Source organism: Larimichthys crocea, chromosome XIX, assembly GCF_000972845.2.
Source record: "Larimichthys crocea isolate SSNF chromosome XIX, L_crocea_2.0, whole genome shotgun sequence".
In the NCBI taxonomy this organism is placed as follows: Eukaryota; Metazoa; Chordata; class Actinopteri; family Sciaenidae; genus Larimichthys; species Larimichthys crocea.
In genome coordinates this window covers 7,957,349-7,977,920 of record NC_040029.1, presented here as the reverse complement: position 1 = coordinate 7,977,920, position 20,572 = coordinate 7,957,349, and the positions used below count along the sequence as shown (strand labels likewise).

The 20,572-nt window shown below is 41.8% G+C and overlaps 1 protein-coding gene across 2 annotated transcripts; it reads left to right on the top strand.

Moving 5' to 3' along the window:
* The first annotated feature begins 218 nt into the window (after window positions 1-218).
* Window positions 219-20,495, top strand: gpd2 (glycerol-3-phosphate dehydrogenase 2 (mitochondrial)). 2 transcript variants are annotated; one of them, XM_019271148.2, is made up of 17 exons: window positions 219-362; window positions 3,155-3,264; window positions 4,633-4,641; window positions 6,534-6,705; window positions 7,339-7,463; window positions 7,558-7,655; window positions 7,876-8,039; window positions 10,439-10,748; window positions 11,130-11,323; window positions 11,488-11,622; window positions 11,702-11,877; window positions 13,282-13,413; window positions 13,487-13,645; window positions 14,701-14,813; window positions 15,026-15,104; window positions 15,188-15,286; window positions 17,016-20,495. In XM_019271148.2, exons 2-17 carry the CDS (start codon window positions 3,163-3,165, stop codon window positions 17,139-17,141), a joined length of 2,193 nt encoding a protein of 730 aa, XP_019126693.2. In that variant the 5' UTR covers window positions 219-362; window positions 3,155-3,162; the 3' UTR covers window positions 17,142-20,495. The 2 variants fall into 2 exon arrangements, with proteins under 2 accessions (XP_019126693.2, XP_010741834.3); XM_010743532.3 differs by lacking the exon at window positions 4,633-4,641 and having other exon boundaries at window positions 220-362.
* Window positions 20,496-20,572: the final 77 nt, after the last annotated feature.

Genomic DNA, 20,572 nt, shown 5'->3' with positions numbered 1-20,572 from the left:
CTATAAATGTCAGCCTGTTTATATGTTACAGGTTTTATATTCTCCTGTTGTGCTGAAGGACGTGGACGCGACAGCTGGTGGCATTTCTCGCTCTTTATAAAGGATGGAGGACGACGCGTTGCGCAATCTTCCCCTCTCGTTACGTCAACGGCGTGGCGGCAACGCCCACCCTCGAACGCGATTGGAGCAAGCGCAGCCGGGCTCTGCGCTCTGATTGGCGGAGCGAGGCGTCGCTCAGCGCCGCTGTGTGTTTCCTGGTTGTAGCTGTCAAACACACGGAGGTTTGGATACCAACCGATGTCTCCGTCGCCGCCCTTCATCGCCCAGAGCGACTTTTAATCAACCACGAAACAAGAAATCCTGTAAGTGGGAATGTCTGTTGTGTCAGCGAGTTGTTGTCGGACTTTTTTTAAGTGTTTAAACCGCCTTTTTTTGTTGGAGGAGCGGGGTTAAATTAAATTAGCTAAGCGAGTTTCGCTGCGTGGCTATGGCAACCGTTTTCTACTCAACGCCTCTATTTGAAAACATTTAACTCCGTGTTGTCGTCCTCTGTTTCCCATAACACGAAGGGCTTATGCGTGACAGTTAAGACGGAGCTTTGTTGGTTTGACATTTTAATCCACAAGATGACATCCTCCCGTCCATGTCCTCGTATCATAAACAAACAGGCTAACACATGCTATTTAAAGGATAACCACCTGTGTGTGTGTGTGTGGTGGGTTTAAACACTACAAACTGGACTAAAAACACCAAAAATCTCAACGTGTTTGTTACATCACATCCAGGAAGCCCCCTCCTCTCCTCTGCTGACTCACTGAGTCTCCAGCCTCACCACGAGTTACATTTTCTGGTTATATCACTGACTTATTTTGTAACTGAGCAGGCTGAACTACACCCATCAGCTGAAGGCTGTGAGAGGGAGGCAAACACCTTAATACCGTAGCTGTGAGGTGAAGCTGCAGTTCCTCAAACGTCCATTTGAGGCTGGCTCCAGAAGTGAGTCAGTCTCCATAAGTCCCCATGTTTCACAGCAGAAATAAACATGTTTACAGCCTGGTACAAAAAACAGTTTTGGTCTCTGTAGCTAATTTCCCCGTTCATGACAACTGTACTGAGGGTGAATTTATATACAACTCACCTGTTCACATTATATAAAGTCTTAAAGTTGGCATGTAAGTGGCTTGTTTGAGCAACCAGGCATCATTCAGCCAGCCTCAGATCCGCCGATGTTCCACGTTTTTGCCCAGATTAGGAGACGGAAGAAGCAGGACTGCCCATATTGCGGCGGTCAACACAGCAGATTTGTTATTTTTTATGAAATTTAGGTGTCACAACAATACTCAGCTTTTGTCTAAAACATTATATTGTGTTATATTTGTATAAATCAGGAGCTATCCAATCAAACAATGACTTACATTTTTTTAAAAACACAGAGGTTTGGGGATGTTTTTTGATATTCTGCTCATATACTCAGCGAGGACTGTAATTATGCTTCAGTCCAGCTGTAGCTCACAGCTTTAGCATCTACAGGTGTGGTTTGATGTCTCATACCTGTCTTTATAACATGCAATTCAGGAGGATAACTTCCCTGAACCAAAGTACACTTTGTAAATCATTCAGGTCAGGCCTCTTCCTGTTTGGTGGCTTATAATTTATAATGGTGCTGACATTGTCTGACGCGTTATCATTTAGTGACATTTGTGCCATCTGTACGCTGTGTTTTATTAAAATGCATTAGAATCTGCTCCGGCGTAGCCCGCCGCCGCCGCTGCTCCCTGGGAACCTCAACTGAGTCCTCAGTACTTTTCTGGGCCGGCCCTGGTGGGAGTTGGAGCCTCTCGCTCTGCCAGAGCTGGTATCATGTTCAGCTCGTTATGGTGTAAACAGAATCCGAGCAGTGGCTCGATAATAAGCTGCACTTATACTGTGTGTTAATTGTAATATCTATTTTAGAGGAGGTAATACTGCAGAGTGTAAAACGCTGCTCCAACTGAAACAATTAGCTGATGATTTAAATGCAAAATATTTGATAATTATTTAAATTTGAAGTTGTCTTTTAAACAAAAATGTCAAATATTCTCGATGTGTGCTCTCTCAAATGTCTTTCGTTGTCCTACATCATATTGAACTGAGTATTTCCAGGTTTTAAAGACTTTACAGACAAGAACGATTGAGACAGTAATTGGTAGATTAGTTAGATTAGTTGGTCAGTTAGTTGGTTAGTTTCAAAGTAGAAAATACATTTAGTCATAATTCAGACCTTTGATCGATGCATCCCTGATTGTAAGACTGGTTTAAAGGTCCAGTGTGTCAGATTTAGGCGTCTCTATTTACAGACTATAATATTGATAACGGACAAACTAAAAACTAGCTAGATGCCACTAAATCCTGCACAGCGGTCCTTTAAATAAATCTAGTTTTGCTTGTTATTTTATCTTATATATTTGTCACGTGTCGCAAAAGCTCTTTTTGTATTATATCACATTGTTCATAATGAATCACTGCAATCTGTTACTGCAAATATTAACTTTACACTGAGTCATTTCACGTTAGCCCAGCTCAAGTCAAAGTGCAGTGAAGGAAACACGTTGGACAAACATAATAATGATTTAGCACTTTCATTATTGATTAATCTGCCAATTATTTTTTAAGCGAATCAGAGTTTTAAATGTCAGAAGTGGTCACAGGTGTTTAATCTGACTGATAATTAAAGAAAGTGTGAGATTTAAACAGAAATGCCAAAAATGTTTGAATTTTTCATTGTAAACTGTTTTTTGGACTGTTTGAAGGCACCAGCTTTAAACTTTTTTAAGTTTAAAGGGCAGTTTTCCACTTTCTTTATCAACTAAATGATTAATTAGAGGAATAATTAGCAGATGAATCGATAATCAAGATGCAGCTCTGGACAAAATAAGTCATTAAGTTTCTTCTTCTTCTGTGCAGCAGTTGACGTTCCTCTTAACTCCCCCTGCACGTGAACTCCCTCCAGCCTGACTTGCAGCTTTGTGGATCCTCCTCCTCCTCCCCCCTCTTCACCTCACTCCCTCTGTCAGCCTCGCATGCCTCCTTCACATGATCACCTGTCATGTCAGAGCCTTATAACCCCAGCGTCCCTGCTCAGGCTCCTCACTGTGCTCCTCTTCTTCCTCCACAGGACCGGCCATGGCGTTCAGGAAGGCTCTGAAACGGACGGCGGTCATCGGCGGTGGGGCGGTCGCCGCGGCTTTCGGCCTGTCGCAGCTGATCGAGTACAGGAGGACACAGGTATGTAGATGAAACGTGTCGCCTCTGAGTGTTTTGTCGCTCCAGCAGATGTTTGCTTTCTATCTTGTCGCATAAGGAGTTCCAGTTTTGCAGGATTCGACCTACTGTCCACAGTTTAGATGCTCTGACAGAGCTGTTTACTGTCTAACAAGAGCACAGTTTGTACAGTAAGACTTATTTTGCCCTGAGAACAGTCCACAGTAAGCAGGGACAGCTTGCTTCTTGCTTGACAAGCAGGGCATGTCCTGTCTGGATTGTGGTATGTGCTTTCTTGGATTCCCCATGGCGTTTCCTTCCCTTTTAATTGGATGGTTTCCAGCTGCTGTGCAGGAGTTCACTGTATCCTGAACAGCTCAGATATGATCATAAAATGAACATAACATGCACCAGAAGGTTTTTACATCATTCTTCCACCTCCAAGTGTTCGTCATCCACTTCCTGCTCCAATAAAATGGTCTGAGGAGGTGTGGCCCTTCAAAATAAAGCGTTTACTATCGAGGAGATGTTAAGTGTTACGAAACGGGAATGACTTTCCTGCTGAAAGTTCGCTAAGAAGATTGATACCACTCATGTATGTACGCTAAATGCGAAGCTACACCTGCAGCATATTAACTTAACTTAGCTTAGCTTAGCATAAAGACCAGGACCAGTTGTGACTGGTACAGATAAGTAAAACAGCAGAGCCTTAATATAATCTGAACAGGTGAGTTGTATATAAATTCACCCTCAGTACAGTTGTCATGAATGGGGAAATTAGCTACAGAGACCAAAACTGTTTTTTGTACCAGGCTGTAAACATGTTTATTTCTGCTGTGAAACATGGGGACTTATGGAGACTGACTCACTTCTGGAGCCAGCCTCAAGTGGACATGTAAGGAATTGCGGTTTTTAGCACTTCACACATAAGAAGGCGAATAAACATAAACGTTTATGAACATAGGGCCACAACTTACATTAAGAAACAGTAAATTAAGACTTGTAGTTGTTTTTATTTGTCCAGACTGTCTTCTTCTTCTTGAATGACCTGTTGGACTACAACTGTTTGGCAGCTTTAAAATGTCGCTGGACGACACCTCAAACACTCAGAGAACAAAAGAACAAGACTTTAATGGTTACCTCACTTCTTAACTGGTCACACTGGGAGCACCAGCGGGCCTTGAAAGACACCGATCATCTTCACAGCACATAAATAACCACACGGCTCGGCCTCACATGAGCCGGACGAACAGCTGTGTTTCCCCCTGACCTCTGACCTGACCTATTTTCAGGCCTCACATCTACATACCAGACTTCTCTTTATTTGACTGTACATCCTAACGTGAACTTTGTTTTGTGTCCCGACGCCCATCATCGCCCCTCTCAACCAAGCACGGATTGGTAAGCAAGAAGTCGACCCTGATGAAATATAATTATTTTCACAATAGTTTGTAATCATGCATGCCTCTAATCCCAGTAATTGCAATGCTGATGAGATGAATGTCCGTCTTGTCTCCTTTAGCAAGGGCATATGGCTTGGAGAAGTTTTCAAGACAAGCAGCCGATTGGCTATTTAGCATGGGCCTTGGTGTGCCATTCACTGACTTAACTTGATTACGGGGGGCATGCTGGCTCTTAATTCTGTGGCGGTGTTTGTCTGTATGCATCATCAAAAATAGACAATGATTATATCATCGTCTTGTTTGCGGTTGCAGACCTAAATTACAAACGCCTGCCTCCATTTGCAAGTCAAATGCCACGTTTGCTTCAAAGCAGCCTGATGCAATCATTTAAGCTCGAACCTGCTAAATAGAAAAATGAATAAATATTTCATTAGAAGTGAAATCCTACGTCCTCATATCAGAGGGGAGCTTTTCTTTTCTTTTTTTTGGTGATTATTCCTTTAAATTAATTATTTTGTTAATCAAACAATAAGTGATGTTCAAAGACTGGATTTTAGTCTGTGGGGTATTTTTTTTTTAAATCAAACTAAGCAGCATGTTGCACTTCTAACACTAAAGGTGAAAATGAGACATCATAAGCACACGAGCCTCAACAAAGTAAACGTGACTTTAAACGTACTGTAAACGTACCTGAGTATTTGTAAAAGTCCTGCATTTAAACTCTGATCTTAAAGCAAAATGTCCTAAAGTAGCTTTAAATAGATGTATGTCGGACACGTCAGGACCAGAATTGTAAATCCGTCAAGTAACTACAGCGAAGGTGAAGATCTACAGAGGTTTCAAAACGTCCAAAAGGGATTAGAGTTTATTCTTTTGCAAGAAACGAACCCGAGTTGGCTCCTTAGCTGAACTGAAGACAAGCTTGCCCCTACGCCCACTCCTAGAAATAATGATCTAAACACTTTTCGGTTCTTCCATATTTGGATTTTCTAATCACCTTGTTTTGCACATCCAGATGCCATATTAGTCCATTTCAGCACCATAATTTACAATCTCAGACCACCCACCCTCAAAGGGGTTATCCATCTATACTGTTATAAACACCATGGGGTCTGATTCAGGACTTTTCATAAGCCTGCAGCGCCTCAGACTCGTTACTGGGTCCTTTTCTTTTTGATTTTTGATTATTACTTTGGCTCAGAGGATGTTTTTCAGGATTTTTCCTCCTATGACACCATTATTTCTGTTTCCAGATTACATTTATGGTTCCCAAGTAACAGGCTATAGTAATGCAAACTAAGGCTAAAAATGGAATATAATCTGCCATATAATTTGATTTCTAAGCACACTACATGGTATTTTCTACAACATATACTCAAATAAAGTACTTCAATTATACTTAAGTACAGCACTTGAGTACTTAGTTGCAGTTACACTGCCGTTAGTTACTAAGCATCCCAGTAAACCTCCCTCTCTTGTCCATGTTTGATCACTGTTGCTTCAATAAAGAGCAAAATATAAAATAAATAATAAAAAACAGCTTTTTAAAACTCAGATTTTGCCTATACAAAGTTTAAATAATAACACACGTGATAATACAATAATGCATATTATAAGTAAGCGTACGACCGTATGTCTTCTTTGTTATCTCATTAAACTAAATCCATAATGTATTAAAATGATTGCACAGTGATTATAATACAAGAATAACACACAAACACTGATAATGTGCTCGCAGTGTGCTAATAATGTTTCAAAACACACCTAAAGCAAAGTGTTGCTGCCTTTTCTAACATTAGTTTAAATAGAAATTAACATACAAACTTCAGTTTCACGCGACTCGGAGACCACAGCGAGTCTTGAAGTCTTTGTGCTCATTGTCACATCCAGGCTCGGTTAGCTCACGTGGCGGCGGAAGCGGACCTGAAGGTTCCCTATGCGGACGAGTTTCCCTCTCGGCAGGCCCAGCTCGCGGCGCTGCAGAACACAGAGGAGTTTGACGTCCTGGTCGTCGGAGGAGGAGCTACGGGTGTCGGATGTGCCTTAGACGCTGTCACACGCAGTAAGTTCACGCTCAAGACAAGACGATCTCTCAGAGGATGTGACTAACTCAAGAAGAGTTTTAGGTTGATTTTCTGAGCCAGTTTCTGAGAAAAACAGAGATGATTTGTTGCTATCGTTCTTCAGATTTAAATCATTCACAGTAATGATTTCACGCTATTGATTGTTACCTTGCATGAACTTTTGAAGGTGATTTGATTCTTTCCTACTCGTCTGATTGGTGCTGCCTCACAAATGTTACCCAGGATGTGTTTTCAGGATATAATAAAACACAAGGATTTAACTCTTATCAAAGCTGAGGCAGCAAAAACAGTTTTCCTGACTGTATTTTAGTCTTAATGCACGATGTATTTAAAGAAGTATTTCTTCTAAGGTGTTGCTCCAAATCAGGATCCAACCAATCAGGGCAGGGCAGCCACACACCTAGCTTCACCTACATGAGAAAACACTACAAGCAAAGGTTATTCATAGATGCGTCAATGGCATCCATAACAGTCTTTCATTATAATGTGCTAATTTCTTGGTTACTGTGATTATAATTTCTGGTTGAAGGACTCACACAAAACATCCTGTAAAGATCAGAAGCTTTGCTTCATCTTAATAACAAACTGCGTTTTGTCATTTTCCCCCTCAGACCTCAAGACTGCCCTCGTGGAGAGAAGCGATTTCTCTTCGGGCACGAGCAGTCGGAGCACCAAGCTGATCCACGGCGGCGTCCGCTATCTCCAGAAGGCCATCATGCAGCTGGACTACGAACAGGTTCCTCTCCTCCTCTCATCTGTCATCCTTATCTGTTGCTTTTGACTGTTGTCTTATCTTCTTCTTCTTCTTCTTCTTCTCTCCACCCGAGCAGTACATGATGGTGAAAGAGGCGCTCCACGAGCGAGCTAACCTCCTGGAAATTGCCCCTCACTTATCTGCGCCGCTACCCATCATGCTTCCTGTTTACAAGTAAGTGCCACAGACAGGTTCAAGCACACTGTGTCGTGAAAAATGTCTTAGACAAGCAGGTGATAATTGGTGTGTTTTTGTCAGCGTGCTGCTTTTAATCATGTTACTGAAGAAGAGTTGTTTGTTTATCTGGATGGAAAATTAACACCAGCTTCTGAATGTTTGTTGACCAAAATCTGACCTCAGAAAACTGACTTTAACCACCTCGGTCATTCTCCAGGTGGTGGCAGCTGCCTTACTACTGGGCCGGGATCAAGATGTACGACTTGGTGGCCGGGATCCACTGTCTGAAGAGCAGCTACGTCCTCAGTAAGACCAAAGCCCTGGAGCTTTTCCCCATGCTGAAGAAAGACAAGCTGGTGGGAGCCATCGTCTACTACGACGGTCAGTCTTTTTGGCTTTGAACCCGGCATGTGTGGACAGTAATCTAAAAAGCACGCTTCGTTTGTTGATTCATTACTCATCTCTTTATTTTCTGTAAACACGGTTGAAGCAGCTGAGTCAGACCTGTTGGACTTTTCCACTGTTTTCCTCCCTTTCCAGTGATTTTAAAAACAGCTCTGTAACTGGTATTCGGGCCGTGTACGTGTCAGGATGTAGACAGTTTCTTAAAAGTACCTTCCTTTTATGGAGATCAGGAGATAATAATAAGGGTAGAAAAACATAATTTTCTTCCAAAATACATGACATTTGACCATTTTAGGCCTCTAAAATGTGATCAAACCTCCCCTCAAAGCAGTTTAGGTCTAAAACGTAGACTAGTTACCTCACATATTGCCTTGTTAGTTTTCAACATTAAAAACGTCTTTGTTGATGGAGTTGCTCCTTCTCTAAAATCTACTTGGGCAATATTGCAGCTCTTTTATTGTCGCAACACAAATATCTATTAAAGATCGCCAAAGCGAAAGCAATTGTAGCATTGATTTATGACACTTGACATCAACATCAACATCAGTGAGCGCTCGGCCTGTAAATTGATACAAAACTTAAAAAAAAAACAGACATTCCTCAGGTGAATAAATTGTAACATTGTGCATAAACCTCAGATGTAAATCCTGCCCCGTGGCCTTCACATCTCCAACCGGTCCTGAACAAAACGTGTTGACAGGCTGCTCAGGCGCCCTCTCTTCCCCCCTGTGGCAGTTGAGTATGGAGGAGAACCAAACATACGCCGAGCGTCCAGCTGAGCGCCCGCCGGCGTCTTTTCCTTCCCGTCACCAAAAATAACAAATCTGTGTCCGCCGGTGATGTGAAGGCTTCACCGAGTATCAGCTCATCACATCTCATGACAACAGGCTACAGAAAACAACGTCTGTGCTCCTTTTTAAAGGAAATAACTTAATTAATTTCTTAATTAATCGTCCACCAATTGACTGTTAATTGTTTTAATTAGCTGAATCTTCTGGAGGCGGTTTACACTTTAAATGTTCAGTCAGAGCTCGATTTACTGCAGGCTGCAAAAAGGCGAAGAGCATCACCTCGTTGCAAGGCAGCATATGTTTGATTTACACACCCCCACCCGCCATCATCTGCTCTGAAGAGGATGGAGGTGTGGGGTGGCAGGGGCTGGGATGGTGGAGGGGTGGGGTGGGACGTCTTTTCTCCAATTATGCCGTCTGGAACAATCACGCCGGTGACATTTCGAAATCTGACCTTCTCTCCCGGCGGTGCGGAGCGCAGAGGAACGTCGTCGGACCGGCTGAGAAGCAGCAGCAGCAATTTCTCCTTGCTGTCTTGGTTACCGACGCTCCTGCTGCTGCCGCCACCGACAACGAGGGCTGAGGCTTGTTTTGACTCTCACAAAATGCAGAGTGTGTCGACCTCAGCCTCTTCTCTTGAATCCGGGAAATGGAACTACAGTCAGTTAATGCAAAGAGCTTTATTAACAGGATGTCGTCTCTATGAGTTAATTATTTTGACACTCCTAGATGTCGATCAGGTCGGTGATAATCCACAGGAAAAAGAATGGGACCTGTCGAATGTGTAAACTTAACATTTCCACGAAAACATGAAGCAAGAGAAGAACACAGAAAAATGTCTCTAGAAACAGAGAAAGGCAGGAAGTGGTTTGAAACATGCGTCACAGCATAAATCTATGAATACAGAACAATCATAGGCTGCTTACATTATTAATAAAGAGCACTGAACATGTGATCCTCTGATATAATGACGTGCTGAGACATGATGTGGACTACACCTGCAACGATTCATCGATAAAGGTTATATTGCTATGTTTGTTAAAGAATCAAAGAATTTGAAACAATCGGCTGATTAACATTTGATCAGTAGAAAATTAAATCTTTTAACAGTTTGAGTAATTTATCGTTTTGAGCATTTTTTAAATATATTTTCTGATTTTAGCTTCTCGAATGTGAAAATTTTCTACATTTCTTTGTCCTCTGTGAGAGAACTGAATATCTTTGAGGTTTTGGAAAATTTGAGGATGTCACCTTGGAATTTGGCAACATTTTTCACCATTTTCTGACAATTTATGGACCAAAAAACTAATTGATTCATCGAGAAAATTATCCATAATAAAAATAATCGTTAGTTGCAGCCCTAATCTCGACACATCTTGTCTCGTAATCAGTTTAAATATCAGACGATGCTGTGAAAAGAAAAGCCTGAGTTGTGTGTGAGTAAGTTTTGTTTCATAAAAGTGTTAAAAGTTTAAAGCAGAAAGAATAAAAAGGACCAGCCAGCTGAAAATACATGATTGCATATTTAAAGAGGTGTCCATGCCACAAATGTCAAACACATTCGTCTCTTCATCTTTTCTACAGGGCAGCACAACGACGCCCGTATGAACCTCGCCATCGGCCTCACCGCCGCCCGCTACGGTGCCGCCATGGCCAACTACACTGAAGTGGTCCACCTACTGAAGACAAACGACCCACAGACGGGCAAGGAGAAGGTGTGTGGCGCCCGCTGCAGGGACGTCATCACAGGAAAGGAGTTTGACGTGAAGGCCAAGTGCGTGATCAACGCCACCGGCCCTTTCACAGACTCGCTGAGGAAGATGGACAACCAGGAGACTCAGAACATCTGCCAGCCGAGCGCCGGCGTCCACATCGTCATCCCCGGTTACTACAGGTAACAGTAGAGTCGACATGGAGGTGCATGAATGGCGTTTTCTCATTCTCGTGTGCAAACACTAAACTATTATCTGACCTCCACCTCCTCCACGTTCGCTCAGTCGACGAGCAGCAGAGCGGTTCTGTTGAAGTCGGGGGTTTTTAAAGTTCAGCCAAAGCTTATTGAGCGAAACCCGAGGGAGCGCGAGCCCTTTGAACAGCGGCAGAAATGCCAACCACCTAATTCTCCTCCTCCGCTATCTTCCCTCCCCCTCGCCTCACCTCCTCTTCCTCCCCCACATCTGTGTTTTTTCCATTTCCTTTCACTTCTCTTCCTCCTCGTCCTCGTGCTTATTAAGAAACAAATCAGACATAACAACAGAGCTTTCACTCCTCACAGCCCCGACAACATGGGCCTTCTCGACCCGGCGACAAGCGACGGCCGCGTCATCTTCTTCCTGCCCTGGGAGAAGGTGACCATCGCCGGGACGACTGACACACCCACCAAGGTGACGGCACACCCGATCCCGGGGGAGGACGACATCAACTTCATCCTGAGGGAGGTCCGCAACTACCTCAGCCCCGATGTAGAAGGTACGGAAGTATTCATAACCCCTCAGAACAAAGCCTTTCTCGTCATTATTATATGAATATTTCACTTCTTTGTGGCCTTCAACAAACATCATTTACCCCCTAATGTAGACAGTAATAAAACAATCTAGACTCTTCGTTTAAATGTGTGTTTCTGTTGTCTACAGTCCGCCGTGGAGACGTGTTGGCGGCGTGGAGTGGCATCCGTCCCCTGGTGACCGACCCCAACTCCAAAGACACTCAGTCCATCTGCAGAAACCACATCGTCAGCATCAGCGACAGCGGGCTGGTCACCATCGCCGGTCAGTTAGCCTCCAGGATCAGCTCAGGAGTTCAAACGTGTGTGTTAAACATGTTACAGTGCATATTTTCTGTGTCTAGGTGGGAAGTGGACCACCTACAGGTCCATGGCTGAGGAGACTCTGGACGCGGCCATCAAAGCTCACAGCCTGCCGGCCGAGCCCTGTAAGACCGTGGGGCTGCAACTGGAGGGAGGCAAAGGATGGACGCCGACGCTCTACATCCGCCTGGTGCAGGACTACGGACTGGAGAATGAGGTGATGCACATGCTTCTGCCTAACAATCAAACAACAATATTTGGTGTTTTGTTGCTCTCTCCACCTCTACACTAGGATTATTTCAAGAGTAATTAATTCGCAAAAAAAGAGACAAAACAAGTTTAAATTTATTTTTTATAGATATCGTGATATCGTGATTTCTTTTGTCCACAATAATCGTGATATCGTGACCTCAGATGGTCACTGCATGTCCTGTTCTACATGTTCTAGATGTTTCTGTTTAAAGATCTGACGTCGAAGCGTCCCCGAAACGTTGAACTACTTCTCGGCAGCAGACCTTTAACGACGTCCTGACACACACTTGTCTCCAACAGAGATGTAAGATCTCGCTCGCTCGCCGTCGTCATTGTCGTCGTCGTCTTCTTCTTCTTCTGTGGTGCTGACATTAAAGCTGCTGCTGCTGTAACAACGCTGACATTTCTGCTGCACAAAAGGCCGGACACACGTCGAAGCGCGCTGTACGATCTATCAATGGCATTAAGTAAGGGCACATTGATTTACATCTGCTGCACGCCGTCTTTCCAATAACGAGGCTGCGCGTTCGTATTAAATCCGATAGACGATTGTTTCATGGAGAAAAAGTCCTTGTGCGCAGAGTGCCTACAGTCTACTTACTCCTCATTAGAGGCTCCAACGTCCTCTGGAATATTCCTCAAAGGTCACTGTTGATATTTGGACAGCGTTTGCCCTTTCACATGATCGGCGAGCCGTTGATCTGAATAGCAAACAGCCTCTAGTGTTCTATAAACATGTCATCGACAACGTGGCGCTAACGCTTAGCGTTTAACCCCGAGGAGGTGACATCGATCACGCCGTTACGATCCGCTCTGTTTAACCTCAGATTTTATTACTGTCATTTTACTCATGTTAAGCTTTATAATTTTGAGAACACGCACAATTTGAAGATGACAGAAGAATTAGTTTAGAATTAATTTTCTGTAAAAAAAACAACAAATCGATTAATCAAGAAAATGATTGATAATGAAAATAATCGTTAGTTGGGACCCCAAATCTCGACACGTCATGTCTCGTTATCAGTTTAAATAAGAGAAAAATATGTTGTTTTGTATTGAAAAAAATGGAGGTTTACCGTACATGCCAAAACCGTATTATTTTAAGAACTATAGAACAAAAGATTAGTGTTGTGTGTTGATGGTGCTTTATATTATATACTGAGGTCATGTGACTGATTCATTGACGTATAAACAAAGAAATAACAGCTATAAAACAAAGTATGAAACACTTTGACTCTATAGCACAAAAATGATTAAATGTTATGATGACTGTTGCTCGTTATTTTGTGTTTTATCTGTAAATGTTGCTGCATTATTCTGAAGTTGTTTCCTGTAACTGTTTTCATGAAGTCTCATATTTGTGCCTCAGGTCGCTCAGCACCTCGCCTCCACGTACGGAGGAAAGGCGTTCGACGTGGCCAAGATGGCGCAGGTCACCGGGCAAAGATGGCCGATCGTGGGGAAGAGACTGGTGTCTGAGTTCCCGTATATCGAGAGCGAGGTGACGCCGGATTTCATAAATGCTGAACAAGTCTCAAGGTTTAAATGTAGCCTAACGTGAGTCGTTTCTTCAGGTGCTGTACGCGATTAAGGAGTACGCCTGCACGGCCATCGACGTCATCGCACGGCGAACCCGTCTGGGCTTTCTGAACGTGCAGGCGGCCGATGAGGCGCTGCCACGCATCGTGCAGATCATGGGGAAGGAGCTGGACTGGTGTCAGGAGCGGAAGACGGTACAATTTCATCTTATAATCACACTTAGTTTGTGAAACACCCAGAAAGCCTTCAATCCCCGGTGGGTCTCTGAAATCGTGGCAGTGTTTTCTTTCTTCAAGGAAGACACAATAGAAAGGTCCACACCCTTCATCCCTTTAGAGCAGGAGCTCTGTTTGTGAATGAAGGAAGATGAAGTGATACGTGCGACTGAAAACTGAACCCCCGACTATTTTAAGCTGTTATTGTTAACAGGAATAGAGTCAACAAGATGTTTCATAACAGCTGCTGTAGTCAGATATTTTCAATCCGTGTCAAACAAAACTCGACTATCTGGTTCTTTTTGTTTTGTTTGTGCTGAAATGGATGTTTCACACCGGAAGGTATCAGAATAATTTCAGATAACACGAACAGACAAGCGGCAAAGTCAGGACAAACTTCAAGTACACAACATGAAACATGTTTCTGTCAGAGTCTAAAAATATAAAAACTTTTCAGTTATTTTCACAGAAAGTGACAGAAATGTGCTTTTCTGTGTCATCTGATCGAAGACAAAAGGTCAAAACATTAAAAACTGATTATAACAAGACAACTTAAAGTAAAAACTTGTCACTCTTTGGTATTTTTTATATAATTAAAGAGAAAAGGGCAGGAAGTTGACAGCAGAGAAATTGTATCCAGAACGGGCCCCAACACATTGAAGTTAATGCTGAGGCAATCGTGTAATATGATTATGTCGCAAACTAAAGACATTCTGGGGAGATTCTGGGTATTTGACGCTCCTAAAGAGGTTTTCCTGCAGGATGTCTCACAAGATCTCCAAGAGTAATGCCTAAAAGTCCAAATACCAACCCCTACCTACATGTAACACATGGATCCGGAAGGTTTGGGACCTACAAAAATGTCCTGTCATGGCTTTATTGCTACAATAAGATTTATCAGGCAATAATTTCACTTATGCAATATTATACGATGGAGCAGGTAATTGTTGTCTCGTCTGTCAAAGCTTAACTTTGTTTTTAAAGATGCTGCATGAATAAAGTTCTTATTACTCTGATTGTGATGTTCCATCCAGGCAGAGCTCGAAGCAGCGAGGAACTTTTTGTACCAGGAGATGGGCTACAGGTCTCGATCTGAGCAGCTGACCAAGACGTCCGAGATCACTCTGGACTACCACGAAGTAGTGAGGTCAGTCAGAAATCATCAAACACACATTAACCCACAGGTTTTTATCATCTGAGGAAGGTTGAGGCTGTACTTTTACTTAATTGAATCACTTTTTTATCCCCCCTAATTAATGTTTTTACTAAAATCTCTGTCTTAAGTGTGAAGTCTTTATCTTTTCTATCAAGCTTCTATCCATCAGGATTTCAGCTAATAATGGCTCTCCTGTGTGACAGGTACAAGAAGCGTTTCCACAAGTTTGACAAAGAGAGCAAAGGATTCATCACCACTGTTGACGTGCAGCAAGTCCTGGAGGTGAGTCATCTTCCATCCTCTTCTTTCTGTCGTCCTTCGTCTTTACACACTCGTCTTCATCACAGCGTTATTGATCTCTGCAGAGCATCAACGTCCACATTGATGAGAATGCGCTCCACGACATCCTTAACGAGGTGGACCTTAACAAGAACGGACAAGTGGAAATTGATGAATTCATGCAGGTACGTAACGTGACGGCGATCAGCGAGGAGACAAGCGATCAGTTTACTTCATCTTTTAGTTTGTTTTAAAGGTTTCCCGTCAGATGAGGTTTCTATCTTTAATCACTAACAACATTTAAGAACGAAAACGTTCATGCTCTTTAAAGTCAGCCTGTTTTTAAAACCTTTTATTTTCAGAACAAAGTGAATATAGTTTTGCAGCTACCTAAATCCAGATAATAATCCAGAAAAATATCATCCAGTGACTTGTGATTTGTTGTAACGACGCTCCTGAGTTCAGTCCACACAACAAAATCAAATAAATACTGCACAAAACCTTTTCATCAAGTCATTTTGTGCAGAATTAAGAATTCTTCTTAAAAACACGTTGATTTCAACCTGTCTCAACATAGAGGATCAAAACATCTTGCAGAACTTGAAGCAAGTTGATGTGCACTGTAAAAATATTCTCACTGCTGCGCCGCACAAATTCTTTCGCTTGTTAGAAGAAAACAGGAGCCAACGCGAGGAACCATTAAAGCCTCACACCTCTGTCAGCGTCTGCAGAGCAAACAGGACGTGAAGGCGGGATAATAAAGGCCCACGGGAGCACAAGCCACCGCACACACATCACACTCGTCTGCTACATATAGTCTGTTGATAATGCAACATATTCCTCCACATTCAAGCTACACAACCTAAATTACCTCATCCTTAAAAAAGACCGTTGTCCACCTGAGATGTGAGAAGGCTGAACATCCGTTCCTGCAAACAGAAGGTGTGATGTCGACTTGACTAGATGGAGCTAATTAGAGAGGAGAGTCTCTGTAATGAGGCCTGAAGTGCGTCCGGGGCTCCCGTGTCTGTATGCCCGCCGCTAAATTACTTTCTCACTTGAGTCCAGAAACGAGTCATTACCGGAGAGACTTGATGACAGTGAATGATTTAGTCTTCATTAATGTGCCGGCTGGAGGAAACGATCTTTTATTCACAAAATGTGTGTCGCTCTGTAAGTATGTGATCATGCCTGTCATGTGTTTCATGATGCTTGTGTATATACGCCTAACCTGCATGTGGATGATTTAGAGATGACAAACAGGTAGTGTACACGTGCAGCACTGATTGGAAACCGACACTCTCGAGTCCTACAGGGTCTTCCTCTCACTTTAAAGACAAAAAGAAGTTGCCCTTGTGAACAAAGACAACCATGGCTGGAGGGAAAAGACACTAAAAAGCATCCCAGAAGTGTTAAGCTGAACTAGGACACGTCATTGATTGGTGACTGAGAGGATAAGCGCTGTGATGTTTTATATTTTTCTTATTGGTGACAAATCCAGAGAAAAGACTACAACCAACAATGAGCTGGATCAACATGTACTGTCTGATATATCTGACAATAAGCAAAATATAGTAATAATACTTGTGAAGAGTTTAAATATATATAAATTTAAATATGCTTTATTAAATCAGGCTTATTAGCTCTTTTTTGTGGGACCAGTTTCTTATAAAAACAGCTTCATTTCCACATAGACAAACCCAACCTAGTTCGGCTTTAACATCTAAGCAACCCGGTCGGTGTTGGTTTCATTTCTACCTCTTAATGTCTGGAATGTGAAGGTGATCGGGTGACTCATTGTGGGTACTTCCACCGTTGTACAGATAATTATCCCAACCTCGCCTTTAGTTTGACAAGTTAACCTTGCTGTTATCGGACACACTGTCAGTATGCTCTCTGTCGTTTCCCATGTAGCTGATGAGCGCTGTGAAGAAGGGACAAGTGTCCGACAGCCGCCTGGCCATCCTGATGAAATCAGCGGAGGAAACTTTGGATAAGAGAGGCCCGGTGACGGTGGACCGAAGCGGGGGCGGCGTGTGAGCCCGACACGAGGAGGATTTTTCAAAGGATGCCAAGAAAACCTTCAGCTGCTGCTCTGTTCAAGGTGGTGATGGAAAAAAAAAAGAAATCATGCAAATGGCGCTATTTGAATGACAATAATGCAATCAGGCACGCGGTGGGATGAATTTAGCCAAATCAAGAGTAGCCCAGCATCACTTCTGAGTGTTTTGGGTGACATATTATCTAATGATTGAGGCTGAGGTTTGTTTTTCATGAAGTCAGAGGGTAGATCTGTCCGTCTGGTGCCTCTGATATTACACAGCACACGATATATATCTGTTTTATACAGTCTGTTTTTAAACTCTTTTGATATGTTAATCATTGCATTATCTTTGTAGGTTCTCAAGCACTCCTGTTTTTAAACTTCATTTTTAACAGTCCACACTGATTGTTGAGGAGACACCGTCCTCGATGCAATGCAGCTTTTTCAGATGGCGACTGAGTGTTTGGTGGTGCTTTATTTCGGGGGTCCATTTTTCTTAATGATTCCTTCAAGGTTTCCTGGAAAGAATGATTAAATACAGAGGGAACAAAGACACATACCATGGAGAGACCGATCCCATGTACCATGTACTTTCTTTCAAAAAAGTACTTTTAAACGCATGTGTTACGTTAAAAGCTTTTGAATGTCGGCTAAAAAAATATATAAAAATAAATAAATAAATGGTAAAGAATAAATGTTGTGAAGCACAACGTGTCAGAGACGAGGTCCAGATGGTTTGTGAGCATTGAAAAGCGCTTGAAAACACAACATGCTTGAATTACATCATTAACTCTACCTTTGTGTTCCCTCACAAGAACTTGAAACACTTGTCAGCTTCTTGGACTTCCTTGATGTTCTCAGAGCTTCTGGATATCCTCAGTAGCGTCTTGGACTTCCGTTCTTGGTAGCTTCCTGGACTTTCTAGGCCATTTCAAAACCACATCAAATGTCTGAAAAATCCTTAAAAACAGTTCTTGGTTCAGATATACAATTGCTCAAACTTGTTGAAAGCAAACAACAGATTTGGACAAACTAGAAAACAGCAGAACGTTTTGTCCAGGTGACAAAGAAGTCGGCATATTTGGATAGTTTCTTCTGGACCCACCAAATCCAGAAAACAAACATTTCTGGAAGACTTAAAAGTTATAGTACAAATCATAAAGTCTGATGTAGCACCAAGAATCTCCTGAGTTTGGGAACTGTTGCAGACCAAGGCAAGCATACAACTTAACATAAATGAAGAGCTTACTGGGTTTATATGGAGCCAATTAATAACCAATTATCGATTCTTTCCAGGAAACTTTCTCTGAAATAAAAAAAAAAACGATGGACCCCTAAAAGAAAGAAATCCTTAAGGGGATTTGAATATATTGTTTCTGATCTTTGCATGTTACACGCACTAGCCAAGTAATATTTCGTAACGTTTCTGAGACGTTGATTTAAGGGTTTAAAAAGCTGATCTTCCTTTCTACTGTGTTTTCCATCTATTGCACTACCAGCAAACTACTGAGGTTTACATGAGGTTTCCAGCTTTTGCGTTACTGATTTTTTTTTTTTAATCACTGCTTTTCTTTTGTTCCCTTCATATACTTTAAAACTATTTATTCTTTTTTTCTTATGTCACTGCAGCTTGTTTACAGAGATTATGGGTTTAAAAACAGGATTTTAAAGGGATATATTTGTTTTATTAGATGGATTGCATGCCACATGTTCTCTGAATAATGTAGAGCAAAAACTTTCTTTATAGTTTTAGTTTGGAGTCTTTTATTTTGAGAGATGTGATCTGAAACAACGCTGTATCAACGCACACGCTGAGTCCGTCAGCAGCAAAATGATCTTATATAATCCTGCATGTTGTGAGCTTCGTTTATGTAACAAAAAAAGAAGACATTTTTAATCCGGCATGTTTAATCTGCAGCTTTTGTGTGAGGTCAAATTGAAAAGGCGATGCACTGTATGAATGTATGATATGTGCCTTGATGTGCCTAAGACATTTTCACAATGCCACACTTCATTTTTAAAAACATTACAGAACTTTATGTTAAGAATTTAAAGATATTTAAATAATATTTAGTATTTAAAATATATTGTTTATCTTTGTTTGAACAGAGGTGTGTTGTAAGCCGCCATGTTGGAGGGTTTAAGGACCAGACGTAGGGTTTCAAGGGCAATTTTTAGTTTGGTAATTTGACCTGTGTAAATCACAAAAGACTTATTTTGTAGGGCAGGGTGTCAAATTACAACACTTGGTCAGATCTTTAACTTTCCGTAAGATTTGTAACCTTCCCTAAAATCCATAACCATCTGTAAGATTCATAACTTTAAGTGAGATCTGTAACCTTGTATAACATTTGTAACTCTCCCTAAGATCCGTAACCTTACGCAAGATTCATAACTTTCTGTACGATCTGTAACCTTATGCAAGAATCGTAACTTTCCGTACGATCTACAGCCTTATTTTTAAGATTTAAATTGGATTTTTTTTTTACAGTTTTAAGGTTTTAGTAATTTTAAGTATATGCTGCTTGTGTTTATATATTTACATTTATAGGCCCTAAAAAGTCCCACATGAAGGCTGTAATTTCTTGTCAATCGTCAATGTGCAGACTGCAGAAGAAGCCTTTATACTCATTAATCTGTTGCTCAAACTGGACTTTGAACTCATTTTAATGCAGGTATTCAGGTCTGCATGCCTGATATGTCAGATACCAAAAATGCCAACAACATGAAATAGTTTTCAGAATCAGTATCCAAAATACGAAGATAAAACAGTCTTTTTATTTTCAGACCATCATGTGACACTAAAACTCCCAGATCATTTCATTACTTTAGTGTTATTTAGGTGTTAGTCTGTTAGTTTTCAGACCTCCAACATGGCAGCCCTCACTCTTCCTCACTACAGGCCTCTGTTGAGGGTTTTTTACTTCCTTCTTGCCTTCATATTATGATTTATATTCAGATTTTTCTACGGACTCTCGTCTTATGCAGTGAACAGAATCATTCCACACGTTTCCTCCCATGTACCAAAACACGTAACTGTTACTGTATCTGTGTGCGGTCACATGGGGGTTCGGCTACAATACCTCGACACTGAGGACCCTTCAAACTGCCAACGACGGCCACGTCAAGAATCGCTCATGGGCAGCACGACTTAAACCCGCATCCCGATGTTTGATTGTCTCCTTTTGGATGAAATTACAGCTTTATCCAGGCTCAAAGAGAATCATATTGCTCTTTTTTTTTTTTTTTTCACCGATTCTGTACGAATACTGTGAGTCAGTCTTCAGGTAAAAGGAAAAAAAAGAAACACAAAGCAATTATCTAATTAAATGTATCTGGTTGCTCTCGAAGCTTTGTGGGTTTTTTTGTGTTTCTTGTGTCATTCATAGCTGGCGTCATAACAGCAGAGAGAAGTAATGTGAACAGG